Raw genomic sequence first — 25,610 nt, forward strand, 5'->3', positions numbered from 1 at the left:
TTTTTTTACATTTTATGAAAGCAAGGATTTCATTATATTTTCTGCTGGATATGCTGAAAAAATAAATGAACAAAATAATATGCAGGGCCTAGTTCCAAAATTTAGCATATATACAGAAATATGTCCTGAAGTTTAATACCTACCATTCTAAACTCTTAACAAATTAAAAGCCAAGTAGATATGACTTTCTAAGTTGGTTTTTGTAAGGAAAAAAAAAGTTCTGACTCTTTTTTCCAGATATATCATGTGGATATATTTCAGCCAATGATAAGCACTGTGAATGACATGCCATCCCAGATGTTTCTCTTCTTTGGATGATACTTAAAACTCAACTGCAATGACTGCTTCTAACACCAACATATTAACACAATGAGACAAATCTAAACTTTTCATGCCACTAACAACACAGATTTTCAAAAAACAGTTGCACTTCAATATACTAATAGTGACCAGAAAGAGGAATTTAAAAAAAATTTACAGTTGCACCAAAAAATAATATTCTTAGGAATAAATTTAACCAAGTAGGTAAAAGACTTTTATGCTGAAAACTGTAAGACATTCATGAAAGAAACTGAAGGTGACACAAATAAATGAAAAGATATTCTGTGCTCAGTGACTGAAAGAATATTGTTCTAATGTCCATACTACCCAAGCAATCCATTGATTCAATGCAATCCCTATTAAAATCCGCATGGCATTTTTCACAGAAATAGGAAAGACAATCCTAAGATTTGTATGGAATTACAAATGACCCTGAATAGCTAAAGCAATCTTGAGAAAGAAGAATTATATTACAAAGCTATAGTAATTAAAACAGCATGACATTGACACAAGACACATAGATCAACGGAATGGAATAGAGAGTCCAGAAATAAATGCATGCATATTTGGTCAATTAAATTATAACAAAGGAATCAAGAGTAAACAACAGAGATAAAGACAGTCTCTTTAATAAATGGTGCTGGAGAAACTGGACAGTCATATGCAAAAGAATGAAACTGGACCACTATCTTAGACCACACATAAAAATCAACTTCAAATGGCTTAAAGACTTGAATGAAACACCAGAAACCATAAAAATGCCACAAGAAAAAATAGGGGGTATGCTCCATAAACATTAATTTTGGCAATGATTTTTTTGAATAGGACACCAAATAGCAACAGCAACAAAGGCAAAAATAAACAAACAGGACTATATCAAACTAAAAAGCTTCTGCACAGCAAAGGAAACCACCTACAAAATGAAGAGGCAACCTATAGAACAGGAGAAAATATTTGCAAATTATTTATCTGATAAAGGGCTAATATCCAAAACATATGAAGAACTGAAACAGTTCAATAACAAAAAACAACCCAATTAAAAAATGGGCAGAGGAGCTGAATAGAGATTTTTTCAGAGAAGACATACAGATAGTCAATAGGCACATGAAAAGGTGCTCAACATCACTTTCATCCAGGAAGTACAAACCAAAACCACAATGAGATATCACCTCACAATAACACAACAGTATTAAAATGACTATTACACACAAGACATAAAGTCATCAATGATGTGGAGAAAAGAAAACCTTTGTGCACCGCTTGTGGGAATATAAATTGGTGTGGCCACTGTGGAAAATAGAATAGAGGTTCTGCAAAAAATTAAAAATAGAAGTACCATATGATCCAGCAATTTCACTTCTGGGTATTTATTCAAAGGATATAAAATCACTATCTTGAAGAGGTATTTGTACCCCCATGTTCACTGCAGCATTATTTCCAACAGCCAAGATATGCAAACAACCTAAGTGTCCATCAACAGATGAAGGGATAAAGAAAATATAGTATATATATTTATACAGTGGAATATTATTAGCCGTAAAAAGAAGGACATCCTGACATTTGCAACAATGTGGATGGACACTGAGAGCAATACACTAAGTGAAATAAGTCAGACAGAGAAAGACATACCATATGACCTTACTTATTTGTGAAATCTTAAAAAAATAAAATAAAAAAACAAAGAAATGAAATCATAGATACAACAGATTAGTGGGTGCCAGAGGTGGGGGTGGGTGAAATGGATGAAGGTGGTCAAATGTACAAATTTCCAGTTATAAAATTTTAAAAAATCCTTAGAATATAATATATAGCATGATTACTATAGTTAAGAATGCTGTATTTTTATATTTGCAAGTTGTTAAGAGAATCTTAAAAATTCTCATCAAAAGAAAAAAATCTAGAACTATGTATAGTAATGGTTGTTAACTAGGCTTACTGTGGTAACCATTTCACTATATACACCCATATCCTGTGTTGTACATCATAAACTGATATAATATTGTATGCTAACTGTATCTTTTAAAAAAGGAAAAAGAAACACTTAATTGACCTTGGTCCCAACCTAACCCCCTTCCTTTGACTACTACCAGTTGGAAAATCAGATGTATGACCTACTGGGCTATTGTGAACAACAAACTTCTATCAAAACCAAATCCTGACCCCAAGAAAACTAGTAGTAAGAATTGGTATTCTTAGAGACCATGGCTCTATGCCCCCTTACTCTTGGGTTTCCAAACTCTGAATTCCCCTTCTTAGAAGTCTTGTCTGTCAGAGTTCAGACTATACAGTTGTCTATAGAGCTGTTCCGCAATGTCAAGAAGGGCATACAAAGCAAAACCATGACAGTTCACCAAGGCCATGTCACCTGGACCACGTGCAGTGTTCCTGTTTTCATATGTGTCTCTTTAGAGCAATGATCTTTTCTAGTTTAAATAATAGGTACTGAACACTGTGCCACAGAGGTGAAGGTTCTATACGTGGTGTTGTTTTTTTTTTAAAGATTTTATTTATTTATTTGACAGAGAGAGCCACAGCGAGAGAGGGAACACAAGCAGGGGGGGTGGGAGAGGGAGAAGCAGGCTTCCCGCCGAGCAGGGAGCCCGATGCGGGGCTTGATCCCAGGACCCTGGGATCATGACCTGAGCCGAAGGCAGACGATTAATGACTGAGCCACCCAGGCGCCCCTCTATACGTGTTTTTTTCCCCAAGTTTGTATCGCCAACCCAGCCAACTCCAGTGTCGGCACCGTAGCTGGCTGTTCACACTGTGGCACTGAATGAGCAAGATGTAGTGTGGGCTTCTGCTGCCCTAAGTTTGCCTTGTCCTAGAGCAAGGATGTCACAGAGGTTCCAAGGATTCTGATCTCCCTACTTCCTCAAGCTCTTCTGCTTTTTCTTCAAATTCCTATTCTGTCAATATCCCAATCTTTGACCATTACTCCTTGGAAGTTCATTGTGAGAAGAAAAGGGAGGTTATGATTATGAATTTAGGTAATGGTCAGTATGGTAACATCCAGGCAACATCTGAATATCTAGTTGCAGAAAAAAGGGAATCTTACAACAGGGCAAATAGGCTTCCTCTGTTTCCTTAGTGCCTTGAGATCAGAAATCAAGAATTAATATTTTTCTTTTTCCCAAGTAGAAATTACCCAATGAGATGAGAAGGAACCATATGGTATCTAAGATTTTGCATAATTAGCTCAAGCATTTTAAAAATTACGTTTGATAGAATATTAGTGTTCTGGGGATATTAATATCTCTTTGATAAAAAACAAAGTTAAACAGTGGCAGAAGTGATATTCTTCTAAAACTTTAATATAAATTGAAGAAAACAGCAAATACACTTAAGCTGTTTTTCATATCATTTTGAAATGGTCTCACTACAATATTTTGTTGTGTTGTAAGTACATATAAAAATCCTCTTTACGTATTTTAACTCATAAATTCTTATTGCTATTCATAAATAAAATTGTCTTTGCAAGTTTGGAGGAAAAAGTATAATCAGAAATAATCTACAAAATATTAAGTAAACTATCAATTTCTAGTAATCAAAACAATTTAGAATCATGTCAGAATCAATAATGGTTAATGGAAAAGTATAAGCTGTCCAGGAACTCATGTAGATTAATATGGGAATTTGGAATACAATAAGAGAGACAGTAAAGTTTAGACTGTTGAATAGATGATTTTGGGAAAACATTCCTTTTGATCCCGGCCTCACACTAACTTAATTCCATCTAGATGATGCCAAGATTGACAGGAAAGAAAAAAAAAAACTATATACTTTCTAAAAGATAATGATAATGAATATCTATATTCTTGGGGTAGAATGGGCCTTTTTACATATAGCCAAATTTAAGATGACATTAAAGTCTTAAGGACAGAATAGATTTTATATGTAAACCAAACCAGGGCTAGGCAGCACAAGCGGTAACAGAATCTCCCAGAATGAAGAGAAACATGATCTTACAGCAGCTTGTGAAAAATAATGAAAAGTAAGTGTAAAAACAATAGTGAGCTATTTCATGAAAGAGTCAAGAGCAAAGGAAACAAATATGAAATATCTAATTGCTGAAAGAAAGCATTCCCAAATAAATATTTAGGTCACCAGAACAAAAGAATGGACAGAACTGATAAAAACTAGTGATGTGCCCAAACCCACATAGCTAACTACTGGCAGAGATGGATTTTGAATCCTGACCTGCCTCACTCCCAAGCTCGAGGTCTTTTTATCCCCACATTTATATCAACTAGCCATTAAAAAGCAATCTCTCTACATGAAATGTGGTACTCTGGATTGAATCGTAGATCAGAAAACAGAAATTATTGGGAAAACTGGTGAAATTCTAACAAAATCTGAAGTATGAATAATAGCAACAAGCCAATGGTAATCTCTCACTTGTGAGAATTATGCCACAGTTATGAAGACATTAACATTAGAAAACTGGATCAAGGGGATGCAGATGCGAAACTTCCTTTAAGGCTAAGATTATTCCAAAATAAAAAGTGTATTAAAAAAATAAAATAAACGTCTCAAAAATGGAGCCTTGAATACTATCTTAAAACTTGTCAGTAAGGAGATTTATTGCACGAAGTCAAATTTTTAAAAATTTGCATTTTACATTAAAGACTTTTGATTATAAAATGTTCATTGGTGATTTTAAAAATCAATCCCTGCCTCAATTAAATTTTTTTTTCACAATACTTACTTAACTTTCCATACCATTTTCCCTTTCATGTGGATAAAAATAAAGAATACTGTAAATAGTAGTCTTTAAATAATATGATGCGGTTGTGATGAACTGCTTTTCTCTTCTGCTACGGACATGACAGAAGTTCTGGGCTTGTAACACAAGAATCAAATTTAGAGGATGAACAGAACTGCCTGACTTTAGGGACTGTCAGATACTGAAAGAATCAGGACTTCAGAAATAAATGAATCCTAGGAGCAAAAAAGCTGAAGCATGTAATTAAGTAGAAAACTCAGAGGTAAGGAAAGAGGAGAAAAACACTGAGAAAGAGGGAGAAGAAACAAAATAAAGGGCATTAATGAAAATCAGGGCTGTGGTGTCTCTAAGGAATTGAGATGTGATAAATTATGGAATGGGAGTAAACAGTTACATGAATAATAGTAAATCACATCATGTCACCGCCTTACACAAAGCCTTTCAATGGCTCCTATCACTCACAGCATGAGCCAGAGATCCTTGGCTTACCCCTCTGTCCCCCATCATTTCACTGATTTTATCTTCTACTCTTCACCCTCTCCCCACCGACTACCCTCCAGCCAGCCTGTCTGCAGGCTTTTCCTCAGGCACCCCAGGCCTTTGTACCTGCTGGTCTCCCAGCCTAGAATGATCCTCCCCCAAATATCACCAGGTTTCACTCTTTTGCCTTCTTCAAGTTTTGCTCAAATACTAACTTTTCAGTGATTTACTTCTATGAAACTCTACTTAAAATAGTGAAGCCCTAGAACTCCCAATCTCTCCTACCCTGATCTTGTTCACCATCTAACACTCTAAATACATTTAGTGTCTGTCTTCACAACCACGAAAATGTAAGCTCTCAGATTTTTGCCTGTTTTTTTTTTTTCACTGATGTTTCCCCGGGGCCTAGGACAGTGCCAGGCACAGAGTGGGTGCTCAATAAATGCTTGTTAAATCAAACAACACGTAAGTGTGATTTTTCATTACCATAATTAAAATAAGAATAACAACATACTAGAAACATTTGCCAAGTTGTTTTTTGAGCAAGGAGAGTAACCCTTTTGTGTCCTTGTGTTTTCTGGGTATTTTCAACGCTGAACAATTATTCTGCAATGTTTTGAAAGGGGTTTTTTATCTTGTTAAAAACTAGTGAGTTATATGCCTTAGATTACTTCAGCTGAGATCCATTCATTGGCGCCAGAAAGAGACATTCTAGAGGCCTGTACTTATGAGCTTAAATAGCATTTAGCTATTACTAGGAAAAGCTCCCCATCATAAAAACTTTACATAAGAAAAGGTTCAGTGGCGTGATCCACTAAGTTAATGTCATCATAAAACTCCAAACTCCTCATTTTGAAGATGAAAAAATTGAGACCTAAAAAAATATATATATAAAAAAACTGAGACCGAGAAAAGTTGTCACTTCTTCACATTCATTTAGGACACAGCTGACAACATGTAGAACAGGAGCTAGCCCGAAACAAAACACTGAAACATCGCAGAATGGCCTAGCCCGTACACATACCCCAACACCGTCAAAGTCCAGATTCGGGCACTATTTGACTAAACATTCATTTTCTCCAGCCTATTTCCATTTCATTGCTCAAAGATGCTTGTGAACAGTTGTTTCCTATTATTTGAACATTTAAGATTCTCTTTGCATTGAGATCACCAGAATTGCAAACCGTGTGATCACATTTTAGCATGCTCAAAGGCCACTGCACCATTCCAGAACCCACTAAACATTCAGTCTCTTGCTCCAGACCTTTACCTTCCCTGAGAGAGGTGCGAGGCCAGCATCTTTTTACTAATTTCTTATTCTTTTCGGGGTATGGATTGTCAATTAACTCTCATGAAATGAAACAGAAGCAGCCTGAAGGGTCTAAAAATGTGTCACTTCTCTTTTTTAAAAAAAGATAATTCTTGTGCTGAAAAATTGCACTTGTGCCATTGTTTTGTCTTAAGTGAGAAAAAAATCTAGTGTTCTATTTTTTGCTCAGAGGAAGGAGCAGCAGTTAATCCACACATGTATGCACCCTGGGACCCCAGGCAGTCATCTCTGATGTTAGAGCCGCACGCGGGCAGATACTTTCGCAAAGAGAGTCTATAAAATGAAGTTGCCATGGACCAAAACAACCATATTGATTTTTAGTACAATTCAAAACACAAGGAAACATCAGTTTTCTGAATGGCACACACTGGGAAGGACAGGAAGAAATACAGAGTGCAGAGAAAGAAAAGGGTAGAAGACAATTACATTAGTAAAAATCTCCGTGTTCTTTTAGGTTGTTTGTTTCAAAGTTCAAAGAACCGACAGGCTTGAGTTATGTTGAACCGTTCTTAGCTGAAAACCTACAATTGCTCATTTACTGACACTCTGCTCACAGCTGGAAGCTCGGGTCTTCAGGAAATAAAGCTATATAACCAACTGAAGGTTTGAACATCCTCTTCAAAGCCCAGATAGTTATTTTTCTCAATTAATACCGCCCCTCCCTCCTCCTGTCCCTCCCCTCTCCCTGTCTGCAAATGGCATTAGAAACACATTATTTACCAATACATCATTAAGTTTGCTGCAAGCAAATATTTTCCTTAGATATCCTTAATGAGACAAAAATGCCTTTCCAGCCAGAGATCTTTGGAAGGGAGGTGCAGGATCAGGAGAGACCAGACAGCACTTACCATGGCCCCCTCACTTCTTCTTTGGGCAACTTCTCGCTGCAGCCGGGCCACGGCCAACTTCTCCCTGGGGAAACAAAAGCACATGGTTAGTTGCCTATTCTTCTCAGGGTAGAGGTACACTGGCATGGCTTTGAAACATTCTTTTGAGGTCTCCAGAGGAACTCCTTCCTTGGTTTAGCTCACTTCCTCCACTAAACTTTCTATAAATATTTAAAGTCATTCGTGCATTGTTTTCATTGAGTGTCATGAAAGAGATTTTTTTTTTTTGCCTTGGATTTTATAAAATCCAAATAAACCCTGAATGCTAAGTAAAAGCTTCCCTTTAAGTTCACGAACATATATAATTTGGAAACAAATTTTCCCGTGGTTAAAATATTTCGGTGGTCCTTTCTGTTATCAACTTTGCTTATATACAATTATTTTTATTTCTTTTGTTGCTCTTTACTGACCATGAATTTTAAAAGGTAAACAGACTTGAATCTGCACCATTTTTGAAATGATAATAGAAAATCATTTACAGGGACACCTGGGTGGCTCAGTCTGTTAAGCGTCTGCCTTCAACTCAGGTCATGATCCCATGATCCTGGGATAGAGTCCCGCATCAGGCTCCTTGAACAGTGGGGAGACTGCTTCTCCCTCTGCCTGCCACTCCCCCTGCTTGTGCCCTCTCTCTCTCTCTGACAAATAAATAAATAAAATCTTAAAAAAAAATCATTTACAGACTTGCTACCTCAAAGTACTGTGCTGAGTGTTTTACCTGATCTTATATGAGCCTGACAACAACCCTATAATAGGCTTTATTATCCCCATTTATAGATGTGGAAACTGAGGCTCAGATATGCTAAGTAACATACCAAGCTCCCAGCTGGTACATATCAATTGTATTAGGATCAAACTTTAGGTTTTCTTTATTTTGCAAATCCTAAATAAAAATTTTGCTTATCATTTTTTCAGGGCTTAGAAAATATGTAAAATCTAAAAACATTTATTTTAGCATTCTTTATTTTACAATGGGGTCTATTTTGTATCCCTTATAATTGTAATTCTGATTTCATTTAGAAAAAAATTTAATATTCACCAAAATTTTAAGAATGCTTTGTAAAGTGACAGATACTACATTTTGGATAGCTTTTCAATGATTCTCAGGAAAAAAAGTTTACAGATAAAGTAGGGGTAAGTGAACCCTTCCAGTAATCTTCCAATCTTAGCATTAGGAAGGATTTTCCCCGAAATCCTTCTACGGTTATCAAGTTGTGAAATCGTTTGTGTGATATTTCATCCCTCAGCCTTCTCTCTACACAGGACCAGCTATTCAGCTATCCACAAGCAGCAAGGGAACAACTGGATTCCCAGTTGAGTGAGAGGATTTCTCCAGGCCTAACTGCTTGGGTCTCTGAAATGTCAGTGACTGCCAAGAAGGCATGTGCTTTAGTTTGGTTACAGTTAAGTCAAATTTTTAGTAGGAATAGTTCTCTTTGAATTAGTGCCTAAAGAGACATATTAGAAGGAATAAAACTAGAACCAGGAGATCCCTGAGGAGAACAAGTTTTGGGAGCCTGGGGCAGGACCCATGCACAGACCCTGTGGGAGAGGGCAACAAAGTCAAGAGAAAGAAGCCAGGAAGAGATGAAATCATGTGCCTCATTATGAGGTGAGCAAGACAGAAATCTCTGTGTTCTCTGACCCAAGTCCTAATGAGCAGATGAAAGGAGCAAAGAATGGAAAGAGAAGGATATGACTTGACTTCTAGTTTAATATAAAAAATAAACACATGGTAGATATACGGACAAAGAAAGCAGAGAAGAACATACCCTATACTCTATGACCGAGCAATTCAGCTCAGTATATATGCAACAGAAATGCATATATACGTTCAGTAAAGGACATGTACTAGAATGTTCCTAGATGCACTATTTGTTATCACCTTAAACTAAAAATGTGCACCCCATTAACAACAGAATGGGTAAACTTCTACATAATCATACACTGGGATACCAGAAAGTACTGAGAAGGTGTCATGTATACCTAAGCACAACAGCATATCGAATACCACAAGCATATGAAAGAATGAAAGAAGCAAACATAAAAGAGTATATAGTTTATGATTCCATTTATATAAAGTCCAGAGATAGGCAAAACTCCTATGTAGTTCAATAAGGCACGAAAAATAAAAGACATGAATATTAAAAAAGAGAAGGTAAAACTGTCTCTATTCACAGATGACAATTTTCTAAATAGAATATACTAAGGAACCTACAAAACAACCATACAACTAATAAGCGAATTTAGCAAGTCACAGATATAAGCCAATACACAAAAACCAATTGTGTTTTTACACACTAGCATCAAACAACTAGAAAATCTATTTTAAAAAATTCATTTACAATAGTGTCAAAACATAAAACACTTAGGAAATAAATTTACAAAAGATTTGTCAGACTACTACAGTGAAAACTATAAAACAACTGCTCAGAACAATTAAAGGAGACTACACACACACTCTCTCTCTCTCTCTCTCTCTCTCTCTGCAGATTCAGATCTCTTGAAAGGGTCTCAGGAACAATCAGCATCCTAGAACCACACTTCAAGAACTTAACCTAGAAGATCCAGAAGGAGAAATGGAAGAATGGTCTAGAAAATTTCCTGGAATCATTATTCCTGATTGCTGAATCTTCAGCACAAGATTGAATATATATGCTAATAGCATGTTAATTTTTTACAAGAGCAGTTTAGCGTAAAGATGACATTCCTACAAACAGAGCAAAGTTTATCTTAGCACAATCATCCTACTAAACGATGGAAGAGTCCTCACACAGCTTAAAGGTTAGGAACATCACTATTTTATCCTTAAAAGAGTTTGCCTTTATAACACTATTAGGAATTTTCACACAGTATAGGTTCATGTGAAATCTTATAAAATTCAATTTGAAAGAAAAATTTAATGGTTTTAGCCATTACACAGTTTTTAAGAAGGAAAATATTCGTAAGTCATGAATTTTATATTCTGCCCACACATTATATTTTAGGCATATAATGAGTGAACCAATGTGAAAGGCTCATCCTCAAAGTGGCAGCATGTAAGCCAACTGATTTGGGGAAACAGAGCAAAATAAATACGTAGAAACTGGAAACATCAGCTTGGGTTTGACCTACCATCATGTGACCAGAGATGTGCCCAATTTCAAATAGCCACGTTTGAAATGTGTGACACACACATGAGGAATCTCGCTGTAGACTGGGTCACAGAAAAGACAATCTTCAACCCAAGCCCTGCAACCTAGTGCTCCTTATTTATAAGCTATAAACTGGCTTAAGTCTAGTTACTTGGGAGCTACCATGATTCAAAGTAGTTAGGCAGTGAATGAGCAGAATTCAGGAGAATAGCAAATACAACTGTCTCTTTAAAACCATGTTCTGTTACTGGTTTATATCATTTATTCAGGAAATGCAATATGCGTAATGTCATGGAGCAGGCATGTCGAAGGCTTGCAAGTAACAGTTGGGGGGGTTTTCTGTGGTGTAGGCAGGACAAGACCAGTACCATCTAAGTCCCACTAAGCAAAGCATCCCAATTTTGACTTATTTTATGTCGTAAGTTTCTGAATCCTATTTCGTTTGAAAAGAGAATTTCAAGGCCAAAAAAAAAAAAACAAAAACAAAACGAAACACAGGAAAGAATACTTTCTGGAGGTTTGGCACTTTCTATCTCCCAAATCTTTCATATCGTTGGTATTCCATGTGTTTGCAGGGTTTTTTTTTTAGTAGGAATTGTATTTTATTTTTGCATGAAAGAGTTGTCATTCTTGATAAAAATTAAGGAAGTGACGGAGTCATCAGATGGGTGAAACCATCTATGGTAAAAATCTCATCATTTCTAGATGTTCCCATTTCTGGGCTCAAATTATCAACTTAATCAAAGTATTAAAAATAAATGGGTCTGCCTTTTTTATAGTCATCTCATTTGCCCTTGGGTTCAGCAGTCCCTTGACAAACCATATCTTCAAACCCCCAAGGTCCCAATATATGTGTGAAACCGAATGGGACCAGCATCTTTTTCATGCAAATTCAGGGTTCTTAAAAACAGCTTTGTTCAAAAAATAAAGAAAGAATCCTTGACTTGCATGCTACCCAAGGCAAATTAAACACAGTCACATACACATACACTCTTGCTCCTATTTGAGGACCTTAGCTCATCTGCTGGAAACAGACAACTGTGCTTTTGCAATGCATTACTGTTTTGTTTTGTGTTTGTAGCAAAGCCAATAGCTCATTATGAAGAGGGTATTGACTTTATGATTGCAAAACAAATGCCCAGGGATATTTTATTGAGAGTTGTGGATCCTTATTTACACGACAGGGATAAAAGAAAGATATAAAGAATATACACACAATGAAACAAAAGAGACCCACAAACTCTTCTTTCAATTAAATGCAAAGAGAATTCTTCCCTCCAACAGGGATGAAACAGAACTACTTTTCTTATTCAATTTTTTACCCAAAAGGTGAATTAGTCCCAGGTTTCTGAAGTCTGGCAGCATGGTCCCAGATAATTTCAACTAAAGATAATAAACAGCAACACCAAAAGTATTTATGTGAACCTTGGATCTACACAATACCACTGAGACAAATGCAGTGTCAGCCCATGAGAAGACTGACCTCAATGAAGACAACAGGATGCAGGCATTTGTAAAGTCCAGAAAAGACCTGCGAGGTCTGCATGGTCAGAAAAACAATCAGTAGCTTGCAGAGGAGGAATATATTCAGCCTGTGATGTGTGGAGACCACAAACTTAAGGGCACCGCAGAGCCATCTGTTGCATGAATGTCGGAGGCAGGCCTGTCTGGAGACAAATCAATGTTCTATTGCCACTCTAAGGCAGCCCAGCACACACCCTGAATGCGTGAGAATAAACCAGTGAGCAGCCCCATTCTCCACCAGGCAGATGGGACCCCCCTGAGGATACCCGGGAGGAAGAGCAGCACCGGCTCGCTGCGTAAGTGTGAAGAATTATGTCTACTCATTGTGAGTCTCATTGCCCCAAACTCCTCTATACAAACAGTGCATTAGGCACACCAAGGGAGATGTCAATACAGAAGGTACTCTGTGTTTTGATGAAACTGCCAGATAATTTGTGTCATCTCTACTTGACTTTCCTAGAAAAATAAAGAATGACAGGAAATAAAATAAATTATAATAAACTATAACAAAAATAAATACAAAAAAATCAAGGACAGGCATGCTCATATATGTATTTAAAATGAAAAAAAAAATTTGTAGGCATTTTATAAACCCAAAGATACTGTGGTATTAAAGAATCCGGTAGTACCACCCAAATACCCTAACTTCATCTTAGTTTTGGTTCTTAGGTTAAGCTCTTACATTCCAAAGTCTTTCAAGTTATTTAAATACCTCAATAGTTATGTATGATATAATACATACATCAATCTCTTTCAATTTATTCGGAATATTCTGCTAAGTGGCCATATAATTCAATGATGATGAAAATTCTGCTTCCTTCAGCAAACAGAGTGAGTGAATTCACTCTGTGTCTGGCACCGTTCTGGGCCCCGGGAAATACAGATAAATAGACTGTCCCACTTTCAGAGAGCTCAGGGTCTAATAGACAGCACACCTAAGCAAACCTGTGTCCTAAGATGTAATAAGCACAACAGAAGAGTACTCCATTCAAAGCTGGATTTTAACACTAAAGTTAGGTGATAATCTTATCAGAAGATTGAAATTGAACGTCCTTTAAATGGGAAGGTACAGCCTCCTATTTCTAAGATAAAGTCATTTTCTAAAGTTCATACTGCTCAGCAATAAGTCATATAGGGAAAACAGGTTTTCCTCATAAATATCTTAACTACGAAGAATCTCTGTAACAGGTTTTGATCGTGATTCCCTAAATTCCTCAAGTCTTTTTAATGCAATGGTATTAGACTTTACTGCCCCTTTGGGTCATGGTTTTATCCAGGTCCCTTCTTTTGGAGACATGTGACTGACTTATCTTGCCTCTTCCGTTTCAGTACATCGTATCACCACATCCTCAACTTAAAAAGAGAAGCATTATAGCTAACACTTAGTGAATAATTACTATGTTAAGCACTACCCTCAGCACTTTACATGAAACATTTCAACCTCAAACAATGCCATGACATAGGTATCATTATTATCTCTGCGGTATATATATAGCAATGATTCTCAAAATTTTTGGATTCGGAACCTCTTTATACTTTTGAAAATGATCACCGAGGACTCCAAAACTTTTGCTTCTGTGGGTTCTCTTGATCAATATTTACCATATTCCCAATTAAACTGAGACTTTGAAAATACACATTAATATATTTGAAATAATAGTAATTCCATCACAGGTTAATGTAAACAACATTTATTTATGAATGTAACTATAGATTCCAAAACAAAAATTAGTAAGAAGAGTGGCATTGTTTTATACTTTTGTAAATGTCTTTCATATCTAGCTAACAAAAATTACGTCTGGATTCTCCTTTCTCCTTCTATATTCAGAATGTTGTAATGTCACAGGTTGAGTAGCTTCTGGCAAACCAGTATAGGCCCATGACCAAGGAGAGTGAAAAAAGTAAGTAACATTTTAGTCTTCTTATAAAATTAGTTTTGATTTATGGATCCCTGAAAAGGCCATAGGGCCCTTGGAGCACTGTGGGGCATAGCTGGAGCACTGTTGATGTACCTTCCACGGGGAAACTAAGGCTCAAGCAGGCCGAGAAACATGTCCATCATGCCATTGCTCTTAAAGTTAAATACCGCCATGCATGTTTTCTAAATATGCAAAATAACAGTGAATACATATTCAGTTAAAATCGCACTTGTTAGAACTTGTACCTCTGTAACCACTATCACCTGTTACCACACCTCTACTGCTAGGGAAGTAGTCACAAATAATGCATGAAATTGTTGAGGTCTCTGAGGATGAAACACATTTCTAACCATTTTAATGCCAATCAATGCAAAAACCACTGGTAGAACTTTTCTGGAATACGCTGAATTCCAAGCATTATGAACCTCCATATCTGGCAGAGTAGAATAAAAACACTAATCAAACTCCCAACATAAACCTATGCTAAGGCATAAATTTTGTTTCTATTAGCAGCGCCCCCAAGCCCCCAGCATTTGTCCCTACAAAGATACCACCAAATGCCTAAAAGAAATTGGATGATTACTGTCATTTATACCCCGGGGCAGAGAGTCACACTTAAAATTTGGGGCAAAGGTTTCAATGAATCATCAGCCTTCACCATTTCTGAGTGGGCCCTAAGAATAAGAGCATGGTGGTGATCTAGTATGTCTGTAAGGCGAGCAGGTCAGCTCCCCCAGGAGGCCTAGGACCATTCTCTGCACACAGAGGTGTCCTGGGGAGTCACCCGCCACAGAAGCGTGACAGTATCGAGTGCCAGGTGCGTTTGTCGAGCGGGCAGATGGGGAGACCGGTGGCAGCAGTCCCTGCCTAACAGCTAAATTAATTAGCCTTTCCAAAGCAGATCATTTAATTACTCATCCACTCAGATATTCAGCACGAGAAAAAAATTCGAGATACTTCTAGACATAGAACCCAGATGAAACAAACTTCTTCAGGCACTTTTTCCAATACATAATGTTCATGTTGGCCCCAAAACTTTAAAACACAAAAATTTACCCTCTTACTACATACTTTAAGGGATTTTATTTACATCCACAGCGCATACAAGTCAATAAGTTGAGAGTACGTTCTAAATTGGTGATCTTCATGTGATTTTGTGCAGCAATAACTAAGAGGGAGCAGGACTCAACATGGCCAAAACGCACACCCCCTTGATTCTGGGAGAGAGCAGGAGTTTAATAAAAGTCTGTGCTGATTAAGGACTTCCCTCGCGCCCCCCCCCCCAAAATAATAAACACAGAGAGACTTAAAAGAGACTTTAAAAGAGACTTTTTAAAGAAGTTGGTGTATTGAAATACAGAGATCATTAGTAAAAGCAAACTCTAATTTTAGCTACCTGCCTTTCTGAAGGTCTTTCATCCATGTGGTTCTCCTTATCGAGCTTTCTGGAGCTTCTACAATTTTTTTCCAAATTCTAGTATGCTAAATGTCATGTCATGGAAGTGTTCTCGAGATTGTTCTACCCTGGATGCTCTTCCACTTGCAAAAATGATGTCTCAAATTGCACTTGCATTTCCTGATTCAGAGATTCATCCATAGAGAGTCCCTCTTGCTGCCTAAAGCAATTGCCTGATTCACTGTTTCTCTCCCCTAATGGGCTCTAAGACTCAGAGGACTGGGACTTTATGGTCTTCCTGTATCTAAGGCACACACACACCCTCAATGAATGAAGGATCGTGCTTCAGAGCCAAGATGGCCTCACTGACTTGAGGCAACATCACAGGCGGCCTCTCCCCGTATTAAGTATCAGAAGTTAGTCCCATGCCCAGAGCTTAACAGAATGGGCCAATAAAACCACACAAGCTACCTGCAATCCTTACCACTACCATCACGAATGAAGCATTCTGCATGTTTTAGATGTACCAACTAATATTGTTAGTAAATAAATATACCAATGAAGGAATGAACTTGTATTTCTGGGTTTTCTCCTTTTTATTTTTATTTGAAACTGTCAGCTCTCACCAGAATAATACATGCTTTCATCACAACATTGTTGATACATGCAGGCTCTACTGACTTATTTCATGCAATACTGAGTTAAAGCAACCTTATTATCTTCTCCTCTCTATCCCAAAGCTCCCCTACCTGATGTGTTTCTGAAATACATATTAGAGCATACCACCCCCCAAGTTTAATATGAATTTCTAGTCTTAACTTCTGCAATAACTTATTTTTTGAGCTGAGCAGGGAGCCTGATGCAGGGCTCGATCCCAGGACCCTGGGAGCATGACCTGAGCCGAAGGCAGATGCTTAACAACTGAGCCACCCAGGCACCCCAAGCCACTCGTTTTCTTAAACTTAATTTTCACTTCTGAAGAAACCTAGATTTCAGAATGAGGATTCCTTATATTTCCATGCCTTTTTAAGGAACTTGGAATTCCCCATGTTTTCATGCACTACCCCCATATTTCCTCCCTTAGTATTAAAATTCCACTATTCTAGGTCAGTATTATATCTGGCACATAAGTAAAACTCTGTAAAACAACGGAATTGTATTAATAATGTTTGATTTTTTCTCATCAATTTTGGTCACATTCCAAAGTGATGGGCTATATGTAGTTTAATACGGAAAGGCAATGGGATATACGTATTTTAATACGGAAAGGAAATTCTTAGGGAAAAGAAAAGACGTGCTAACCACCTCCTAGAGAGCCTTCCATACCTGTCGGTGTGTGCAACAATAGCCCTTATGTGACAATTAATTTCATTTCCATGGCTTTCAATTATTAATGGCCCTGAAATTACATTCTGCCTCTATTTTCATGAAGGTCCCAAGATAGGATCTGTGATTAGACTTAAGCCACCTGTCTAGACTCAGAAGAATGAGGCTTGTAGGTTCCTAAGAGAAGAGGTTGAAAGACGTAATGCAGGAAAACCTGGTAGACTATCATACAACCAAGTGCATACCTAAAATCTCCTTCTTTCATTTATGGAATGAGTTATACACGCAAGATGAGTTCTGCTGAACAAAAGGGTGGCTTTTACAATAGACTGGCAATGCCATCAATTCATTCCACAAATACTATGCCATCTGCTATGTTGGAAGCACTTTGTTAGGCTCTATGGAAGACACAATGATGAGGGAGCTTAACTGCTGCAGTCAAAGAATATTCTGTGCCTATATCCAGTGTTACAGATTGAATTGTGTCTCCCAAAACTTTTACATAGAAGTCCTACTCCTAGTAACTTAGAATGTAACCTTATTTGGAGGTGGTCAAGTTAACATAAGGTCATTAGAGTGGGCCCTAATCCAGTATGGCTGGAATCCTTAAAGGGACAGATTTGAAGATAGACAAATGGGAAGAACACTATGTGGGATGGATGCAGAGACTGGGATGATGTGTCTACAAGCCAAGGGATGCCAAAGATTGTCAGCAAGTCACCAGAAGCTAGGGGAGAGGCCTGGTACAGATTCTCCATCACAGCCCTGAGAAGCAAGCAACCCATCAACACCCTGATTTTAACTTCCAGCCTCCAGAACTGAGAGATGGTAAATTTCTGTTGTTTAAGCCCCCGACTGTGTGGTACTTCGCTAAGGCAGCCCTAGCAAAAAATAAAATAAAATCTATCAACTATATATGTTTGAACAGAATACACCTCTACAGATACACAGATATATAAATAATCTGGAAAATACAATGGGCACTCCAAGCGAAGTGTAATATATTTTCAGCGGAAGGAGTGTTTACTTCTGACCAGAAAAAAAAAATGGAAATCTTTATAGAGGAAGTGGTAGTCACATTTCACACAAGTTAAGAGCCATAAAAAGTCAGAAACCAAACACAGGAATTTATGACTATAGAACTATAAACTATTGACTGCAGAGCTGTTTTTTTTCTTTTTTTAATCTAAGACACTCACTTCTTTTACATGCCATTTCTCAAGAGAGTTCAAGACAACTATATGAAAGATTCAAATGGTATACCTCATACCTAAACCTTCACAGGTATGCATTCTCTTAACCAGAAAAACATTTTTAGTATTTTCATCTCCATACTCTTTTTACTCACTCTACTGTGATGTCCAGTATAAGATAAAGGTGCTATCTTGGTGCTCTATTACAAGAATATTGACTTGGTTGGTTTTCTAGACTGGGAATAGTTTGCAAATGCACTCACTCACTCTCTGGCTGCCACCCCCATTACAAGGATGTGCACTAGTCACTTGCAGGTGTGAGTTAGGTGACCTTTGGTCCTGGAACTGGTCTGTCTAGAGACAGAACTATAACCAGGCCCTCATTAGGTCAGATCTTCACCCAACTGAACCATTATCAAGCCTTGGGAGAACTATAATTTGTCTGATTTTTATAAACTATTCAACTTAATAACCTCCCCCGCCCCAAAGGATTCAGTATTTTTTGCTGCTTTAATCATTTGCCAAATCATTTCTGAGTTAATAATCTATCAGAACCAAGCTCACCTACTCTCCTTGAAGAATTCTTTTCACTATTGAGCTTCATAGCCTGATTAGATCTTCTTTTCTAATCTTTTCATATAAATTGTATGTATTTGATTTCTCCTGCCTGCAAGTAACAGAAACAAACTCTAGCCAGAATAAGAAAGATGAAGCATTTGATTGAGCAGATTATGATACTGCAGGAGAAACTGAACCACCAAACCGTATGAAGGGCAAGAACCAGGGTACCTCCAGGGGTCTCTTCAGTAAGAAGTCATAGACCTTCTCACTAGATGCTCCCATGATGCCCTGGCCTAGCTCTCAGGACTTCTGGTTTCTATTTCCCAACACTTTCACATTTTAAACTCACTGGACTAAGATCCTGATTGATATAGTTTGAGTGAGGCACACACTCTAGATTGATGAGCTTTTGGCCTGGGGTCAGGGTTATATAGTGCTAGCTTAGACATGCTCCTTCTCCCCATTTTAGACTGGCAACTAATGTCAGAGAAGTAAACAATTATTAGTGTCTGCCATATGGGTTGGGCATTTGTACTGTGTATGTGTTGTCTTTCCTTTGGAAAATGCTTTCTATATACTCCTAATTAATCCTTTCTTGGATCTGTAGCAAAAATAAACAACCAGATATCTTATATTTTTAATTTAATAATTTTTACATTCATTCCAACTGGACTAACTCCATTTGAGATTTTTCTGTTAAAATACCTAGCTGGAATTAAGCCTGTATCTTGCTTTCTTCATATTGTCTTGACCCATCCACTATCATTGTGACTTAAAAATTTACATTGAGCTTTCTCGTCATTTCTTTCTTCTAGAATACGTAACTAGTCTTTAGTCTATATATTGCTTTCTGGATTTTGTCCCACTGTCTCCATTCTCGGTGTAACTCAAATTATATGGAGCACACTCCTAGAAATGTTATCAACTATCAATCATGTACACATTCCCACAACATGTAGAATGTCGGAACCAGAGTACACTCTCAGGAGACACAAACTAATCAGGAAACACCCCCTGTTCTATTTCCTATGCTTCACACCATCACCAGTAAGACTGTTCAAATTACCAACAATAAGATTTTATTTTATTTTATTTTTTTAAAGATTTTATTTAATTATTTGACAGAGAAAGACACAGTGAAAGAGGGGACACAAGCAGAGGGAGTGGAGAGGGAGAAGCAGGCTCCCCGTGTGGCGAGCCTGATGAGGGACTCAATCCCAGGACCCTGGGGATCATGACTTGAGCCGAAGGCAGACGCTTAACGACCGAGCCACCCAGGCGCCCACCAACAATAAGATTTTAAAAGACACAGACAATTTTAAAGGATGTCAATTTAGAAAATCTAGAGAATAAAAGAGAAACTCATATTCTTGGTAAATAGACAATCTAATCATGGCTGAATATGTATAGTATTCAGTTAGCATCTGAGCTGACCAGTAGCTACAAATCAACAAAAAATTCAACAATGGAAAACTTTAGAGGGAAAAGGAAGACAAAGATAAGAAAACAAAGTCTAATGTCTAAAAGATAAGAAATGAATGGGAACCAATCTGTGAAATAATTTCATATATGTTACACCAGGTAAGAACCTAATGGGGAAGAAGGATATTCTTAGATTTAAGACCATCTAGGATACTCTAAACAAAGATAAAAGTGTTTTTAGAAAACAGGAAAGCAACTGGTATGCCAATGGCAGCAACATTTTGAAGAATAATAATAGCACAACTACTGGGTAGAAAGATTCTGTCAAAATAGGTTATTGTAAACTTTCTGTTTATATGTAAAGAAACGTAAGTAAGCATTTATAATTATCATCTGTTTTAATGACACAGTAAGAGAAAAAATTTAAAACAAGAGAGGGGAAATGTAAGTGGTAAGTAGTTCAAGGAGACAAAAAGAAGCCACTTTCTAAAGGAGGAAAGACACCCACTGTCCCTGAAGGCAGATGTTGGTTGAAATGGTAAGCACTATTCTTTGAACATATTTTGGTGACTTTTAAGATAGAGGAGAATAAGAGTGATGAGGACAATAATACTTGCATAGTGATTATACTCCAAGCACTTTATAGTTCGTTATTAACTCACTTAATCTTCACCCTCACCACAAGGTATGCACTATTATCATCCCTGTTTTACATATGAAGAAAATAAAGCACAGAGAAATTAGGTATCTTCCCCAAGATCTCAGAGCTAGTAAGTGATGATGTCAGGATCTGGACACTGGCACTCTTGGCTTCAAAGTCCCCATTCTTAACCTTAATCCTATGCTGTCCATGTGATTCTAGCTGGACTTAAGAGTTTTTACATTGTACGTAGTTGTTCAGAAATATGGTCACTAAAAATATCTTTATGAATTTCATAAGAAGCTCTCAAAATTTATTTTAATTCCCCTTGGGAGACAGGGAACTAAAGAGGCAGAATGGAGCTGTGTTTAACAGAACAGACTCCGGAGCCAGGCTGCATGGGTTCTGAATCCCTGATCTTCCACTTACCCACTCACTGACCTAGGGGAACTTATTCACCCTTTCCGTTACCATGCATGCATGATTATCTACAAGCATGCACTGCCCCTTTTCTGTAGGAGGACCTGACTCCCCTACCACATTGATATGGCTTGGCATAGGACTTGCTTTGGCCAATGAAATGTGAATGGAAAAAACATGTTTAACTTCTGGGCAGGAACTGGGCAAGAGCCAGGACAAGATGTGCCACGTTCTCTCCTCTCATTATGATCAGCAATGGCCTGGGTCCTGAGGTGAGGTTGCCTTGGGGCAGAGCCACAGACCTACCTTGCAGAGTAAGAAATATGCCTTTGTCGTTGTAACTCACTAGGATTCAGGGGTTGTTTGTGACTAAGACATAACTATCTCTCTTGACTCATACGCTCTCTGTGCCTCAATGTCCTAGTTGTTTCTAGGGTTGTTGCAGGAATTAAATGACTTAGTTTTATGAAGTATGTGGAACAGTGGCTGGCACGTGATAAGCACCATGGAAGTGTTAATCCTTACAGTTATTTGTATCTGTAAGTGGCAGGAGAGAAGTATTAGTGAGCCAGATACTCACCTGAAAAGAATACAGAGAAAAGACTTCCAAAGGAAACCTCCCCAATACTAATCCAATCAGATGCTTTTCTGGTTCTCAAATCCTTTCAACAGAGTTCTCACATCATACTGGTTGCCCTTTGGGCTTTCTGAAAACTTCGTCTCTTCAGTGCTCCCTCATCAACCCAGTAATCTCATTTATTTGTTGACAATTCAGGGCTTTAGTATTGCTGACCCAGTCTCCAGACACTTTTCCTTCTACAAAATTCAGTTTCTTTGGCCATGAAGATATTCCTACTCCATTTTCCTCAGCTATCTTTCTGGAAACAAAGTTGTACACCAGTTTTCTCACCTGTGGAACTCAATTTTAGTGAGGTAATAATAGCTGTTACCTCTGTTTCTAAGGGTGGAGGATTAGGTAACTTTAACAAGTTTCTTTGTTTCATGAGTTTGGATTAGCTTTCATTTGCTAATGTGTAAATTTTTAGGGCAAAACTCTTGCCAATTAATGTTCCACACAACTTGCTTTCAGGGGACACTGCTGCTAACCACTCTGGATGTTTTAACAAGCAGATATTGAGACCTCTTATGCCCAAGAGGAAGATACTATGAGTCTCCCTCTAATCCATCCTAGAAATGAGACTATGAAAATAGGGGCCCAAAGGAGAGATCTTTGATAACATTACCCTCATTTTTAAGATGGGAAGATGGCGACTCAAAGAAGTTGAACGTGTCTTTGAGAAAAATAAGTCAGTTGAAGAGCAAAACCTAGATAGAAAAGAGTCATTATCTATAGGAGCCAAGCTACTGCTATTTCTGAGCTGATTGTGTTCAAAAGAAAAAACAATGGGAAACATGACTATATCTGAATACAATGAGACTGAGCATTTTAACTGAGTTTTAATCTGACCTATTCACAAAAGCCAAAGAGGTTACTGAGAAAGATACAACAACATTAGTCCCATTTTACTAAGCTCACATGTAAATCAGGCTGGTACGACTGAGTCAATATCATGGCTAAACTAAACTGAGATATAGAACAGAGACCAGGTTATTCATTACATCAGAATGTTTTATTTGGCAGCTACTTACTGTATAAATAACTCACCAGCTATTTTCTCTGAAACAGTAATGATTAGAATGGCTATCCTACCCAACCAAAAAATCTGAAATAGGCAATAACAAGATCAATCTTCAGAAAATAAATACTGAAGGCAGCTGTAGCTGCTTTTGACTGTTATTGGAGGCAAATAAAACCCAAAGTTATTTCTAGGACTCATCACTTTAATGATTTCTAAATTTGCTTCTCTAAAAGAAATGTACTAGAGATTAATAAATTTTACATGAAAACAAATAGAATGTGTAAATTGCTAAGGGGTTTGCTCCCTTTACTTTCATTCTAGCCATTTTCCCCAAACCAAGAAGAAGAACATTCCCTAAAGCTTTGTGTGGTTTTTCACAAAATCATCTCTCATATAACTAAACAGATGAAGAAAGGATGTACTTTTTTAGCGGGTAATGATAAAGCTGAGATTTATAGCTAAAAACATTCTTGATCACAATAGCTTTTCTTTTTCCTTTTTCTTTTTCCCCTCCATTCTCTGGCTAAGTTCTCATGTCTAAAAGACAAAAGAGAAAGCAAAACAAAGAGAAAAGGATTCTGTAGGCACCCATATACAAGAAAGTTACAATAGTCGAAAGTCACAATAAAAACAGATTGTCATAGATGGGAATTCCATTAAAGAAGGACAATATATCTGCTTTGGAGAAGGGCTCAATCCATTTAAAAAAAAAAAAAAAAATTTACTGATAGACAAAGTCCAGAGCTGAAACACAGTTGTAGGATCAAAGGCAAAATAACTGGCAATGTCCTAGTTAGCTCAAAAGAAGAGCAAACCAAGCAACAAACAGACCCTCTTGCAAAAGGGGAATGTCTTTAGTACAATACAATAAGACTGCTGTATGTGACACCTTGATAAATTAAAGAAACAGAAACACTGTCACAAAAAGAAAAGGAAGAAAGGAAGGAAATTCACAAACAGTGCCCACAAAAGATGGATAAGAAAGTTTTAAGAGAATGCATGCATTGATTAAAGGCAAGCAAGGAAAACAAGATAGCTGCTCCATCTAGCTAACCCCCCACTGCACATGCCTATTGTATTGTTTCCTTTGGCACTGACTACAAGAAGGCTTCATCCTATGTCTAATAATGCTATTATTTATAAAATAGAAGAAAAACATCCTGATAAGAATATACCTCAATAGGAAAAAGGTTCCTATATAATCTGAGTGTACAGATGAGAAAGAAATGCTTTTTTCAAAGTAATAACAATTACAAAGCAACTAGGGAACAAGATAAGCACTTGCAGAAGGAGCCACACTGAATCTATTCAGCCAACCAGCTTTTCTGTTATGTGAATCCAAGAATGGATCACTGTTGCTCACTGGGAAAACCTGCAGTGCTGTAAAAATCAGCAATGTCAGTATACGGTCAGGGGAGGGAAAAAAGAAAAGAAGAAAGTTTAGAAAGAAACAGAGGGAAGGCTGAGAATACAACTCCTTGAAATTCTTCATTCAACATTATATTCATTGACCTATTCCATGTAAGTCAATATGGAAGACACAGGATTGTGAACAGTACACATATACACAATGGCTCCTGCCCTCCAAAAGCTACAACTTGCAAAATAACTGCTTTGGGTCCATAATCTTACCAGTGCCTGTTTCTTGCAAGTATAAACAGAATGTTCAACTGTGTATGTGAAGTTATTTTCATATTCTGGCCAGCATCCTCATATTATTTTACTGATACAGCACATTATATTGAAATAAAAAAAATCAAAATAGAGTGAATAGTTTTACAAGTCCAACTTTATAAACAATCTGTTGACTATGGGTGTTTCCTATTTCATAACTTTACATACACAATATGTACACATAACTATATTTAAATATCAACAATTTTACCCACCAAGTGCAATCTGATCAGTTATTTCAAAGCCTATGTTGATCATCTGCTAGAGGTGAGAAAGAATAAAAACAACACACAACACAATTAGCTAGTACTTACTGAGCCATTCATATGTGGCACCTATTGTTCTATATGATCCTACATGTATTATCTTACTGAATCCACACAAATCTCTCCAAATCCCTCCTTTTTACAGATTAGTAATCACACCTTCTAAATGAACACCCTACACTTTAAACCACTGTACCACATTCCTTCTAACCACACACCTACAGAGCAGATTTCTGTGGTACTTGAGTAGTTGCTGGCTATGAATGGCTTGTACTCTGCTTTTGAAACCATGATCAAACCAAGGATGATTCCGGCAATGACTCCCCAGCAAGGTCTATGGCAGGGAGGGCCACACAAGACCAGGACCTCTGAGCAGACCCACACCCCAAGGTATGTAGCACTCATCATGAGGGCTCAGAGTACGAAATTCAGGCATGCAGCTCAGAGAAGCACATTCTGACAGGCTATGGGCAAAAGTCCAGATTTAGAAGTCCAGAATGTCATGAAAGGCAGGGTCCTATGAAGGGATTTCAAGGCTGGCGGTCAGCTAAAGGTGTAAGGTTCAAGAAGAGAACAATTTCTGCCACGTATGATGGCAAACAGCTAGATAAATTGAAGAATGTGGCAGAATTTCAAGGCATTCACATAGAATGAGACAAATCTGCAACAAGGTTGATTTGAACACACACCTAGGTGCTTTTAAGTTTACTTCTCAAAAAAATCATAGTCTTTAAATTAAAAGTATGAGTTC

General features: G+C 37.5%; 1 protein-coding gene across 5 annotated transcripts in view; it reads right to left on the reverse strand.

Annotated features, from left to right (window-relative positions):
- NCKAP5 (NCK associated protein 5) overlaps positions 1-25,610 on the reverse strand; it is a 973,576-nt gene that overhangs the window by 513,883 nt on the left and 434,083 nt on the right. For all 5 annotated transcript variants that reach the window (XR_013447087.1, XM_078070693.1, XM_078070694.1 and 2 more), the window contains one exon: positions 7,706-7,769. Coding sequence is in view for 4 of the 5 variants with exons in the window: in XM_078070693.1 (XP_077926819.1) it covers positions 7,706-7,769 (64 nt within the window). In the remaining variant the exon portion in view is untranslated. The remainder of the gene's footprint in view (positions 1-7,705; positions 7,770-25,610) is intronic.

This window comes from Halichoerus grypus, chromosome 4 (assembly GCF_964656455.1).
Source record: "Halichoerus grypus chromosome 4, mHalGry1.hap1.1, whole genome shotgun sequence".
Classification (NCBI taxonomy): Eukaryota; Metazoa; Chordata; class Mammalia; order Carnivora; family Phocidae; genus Halichoerus; species Halichoerus grypus.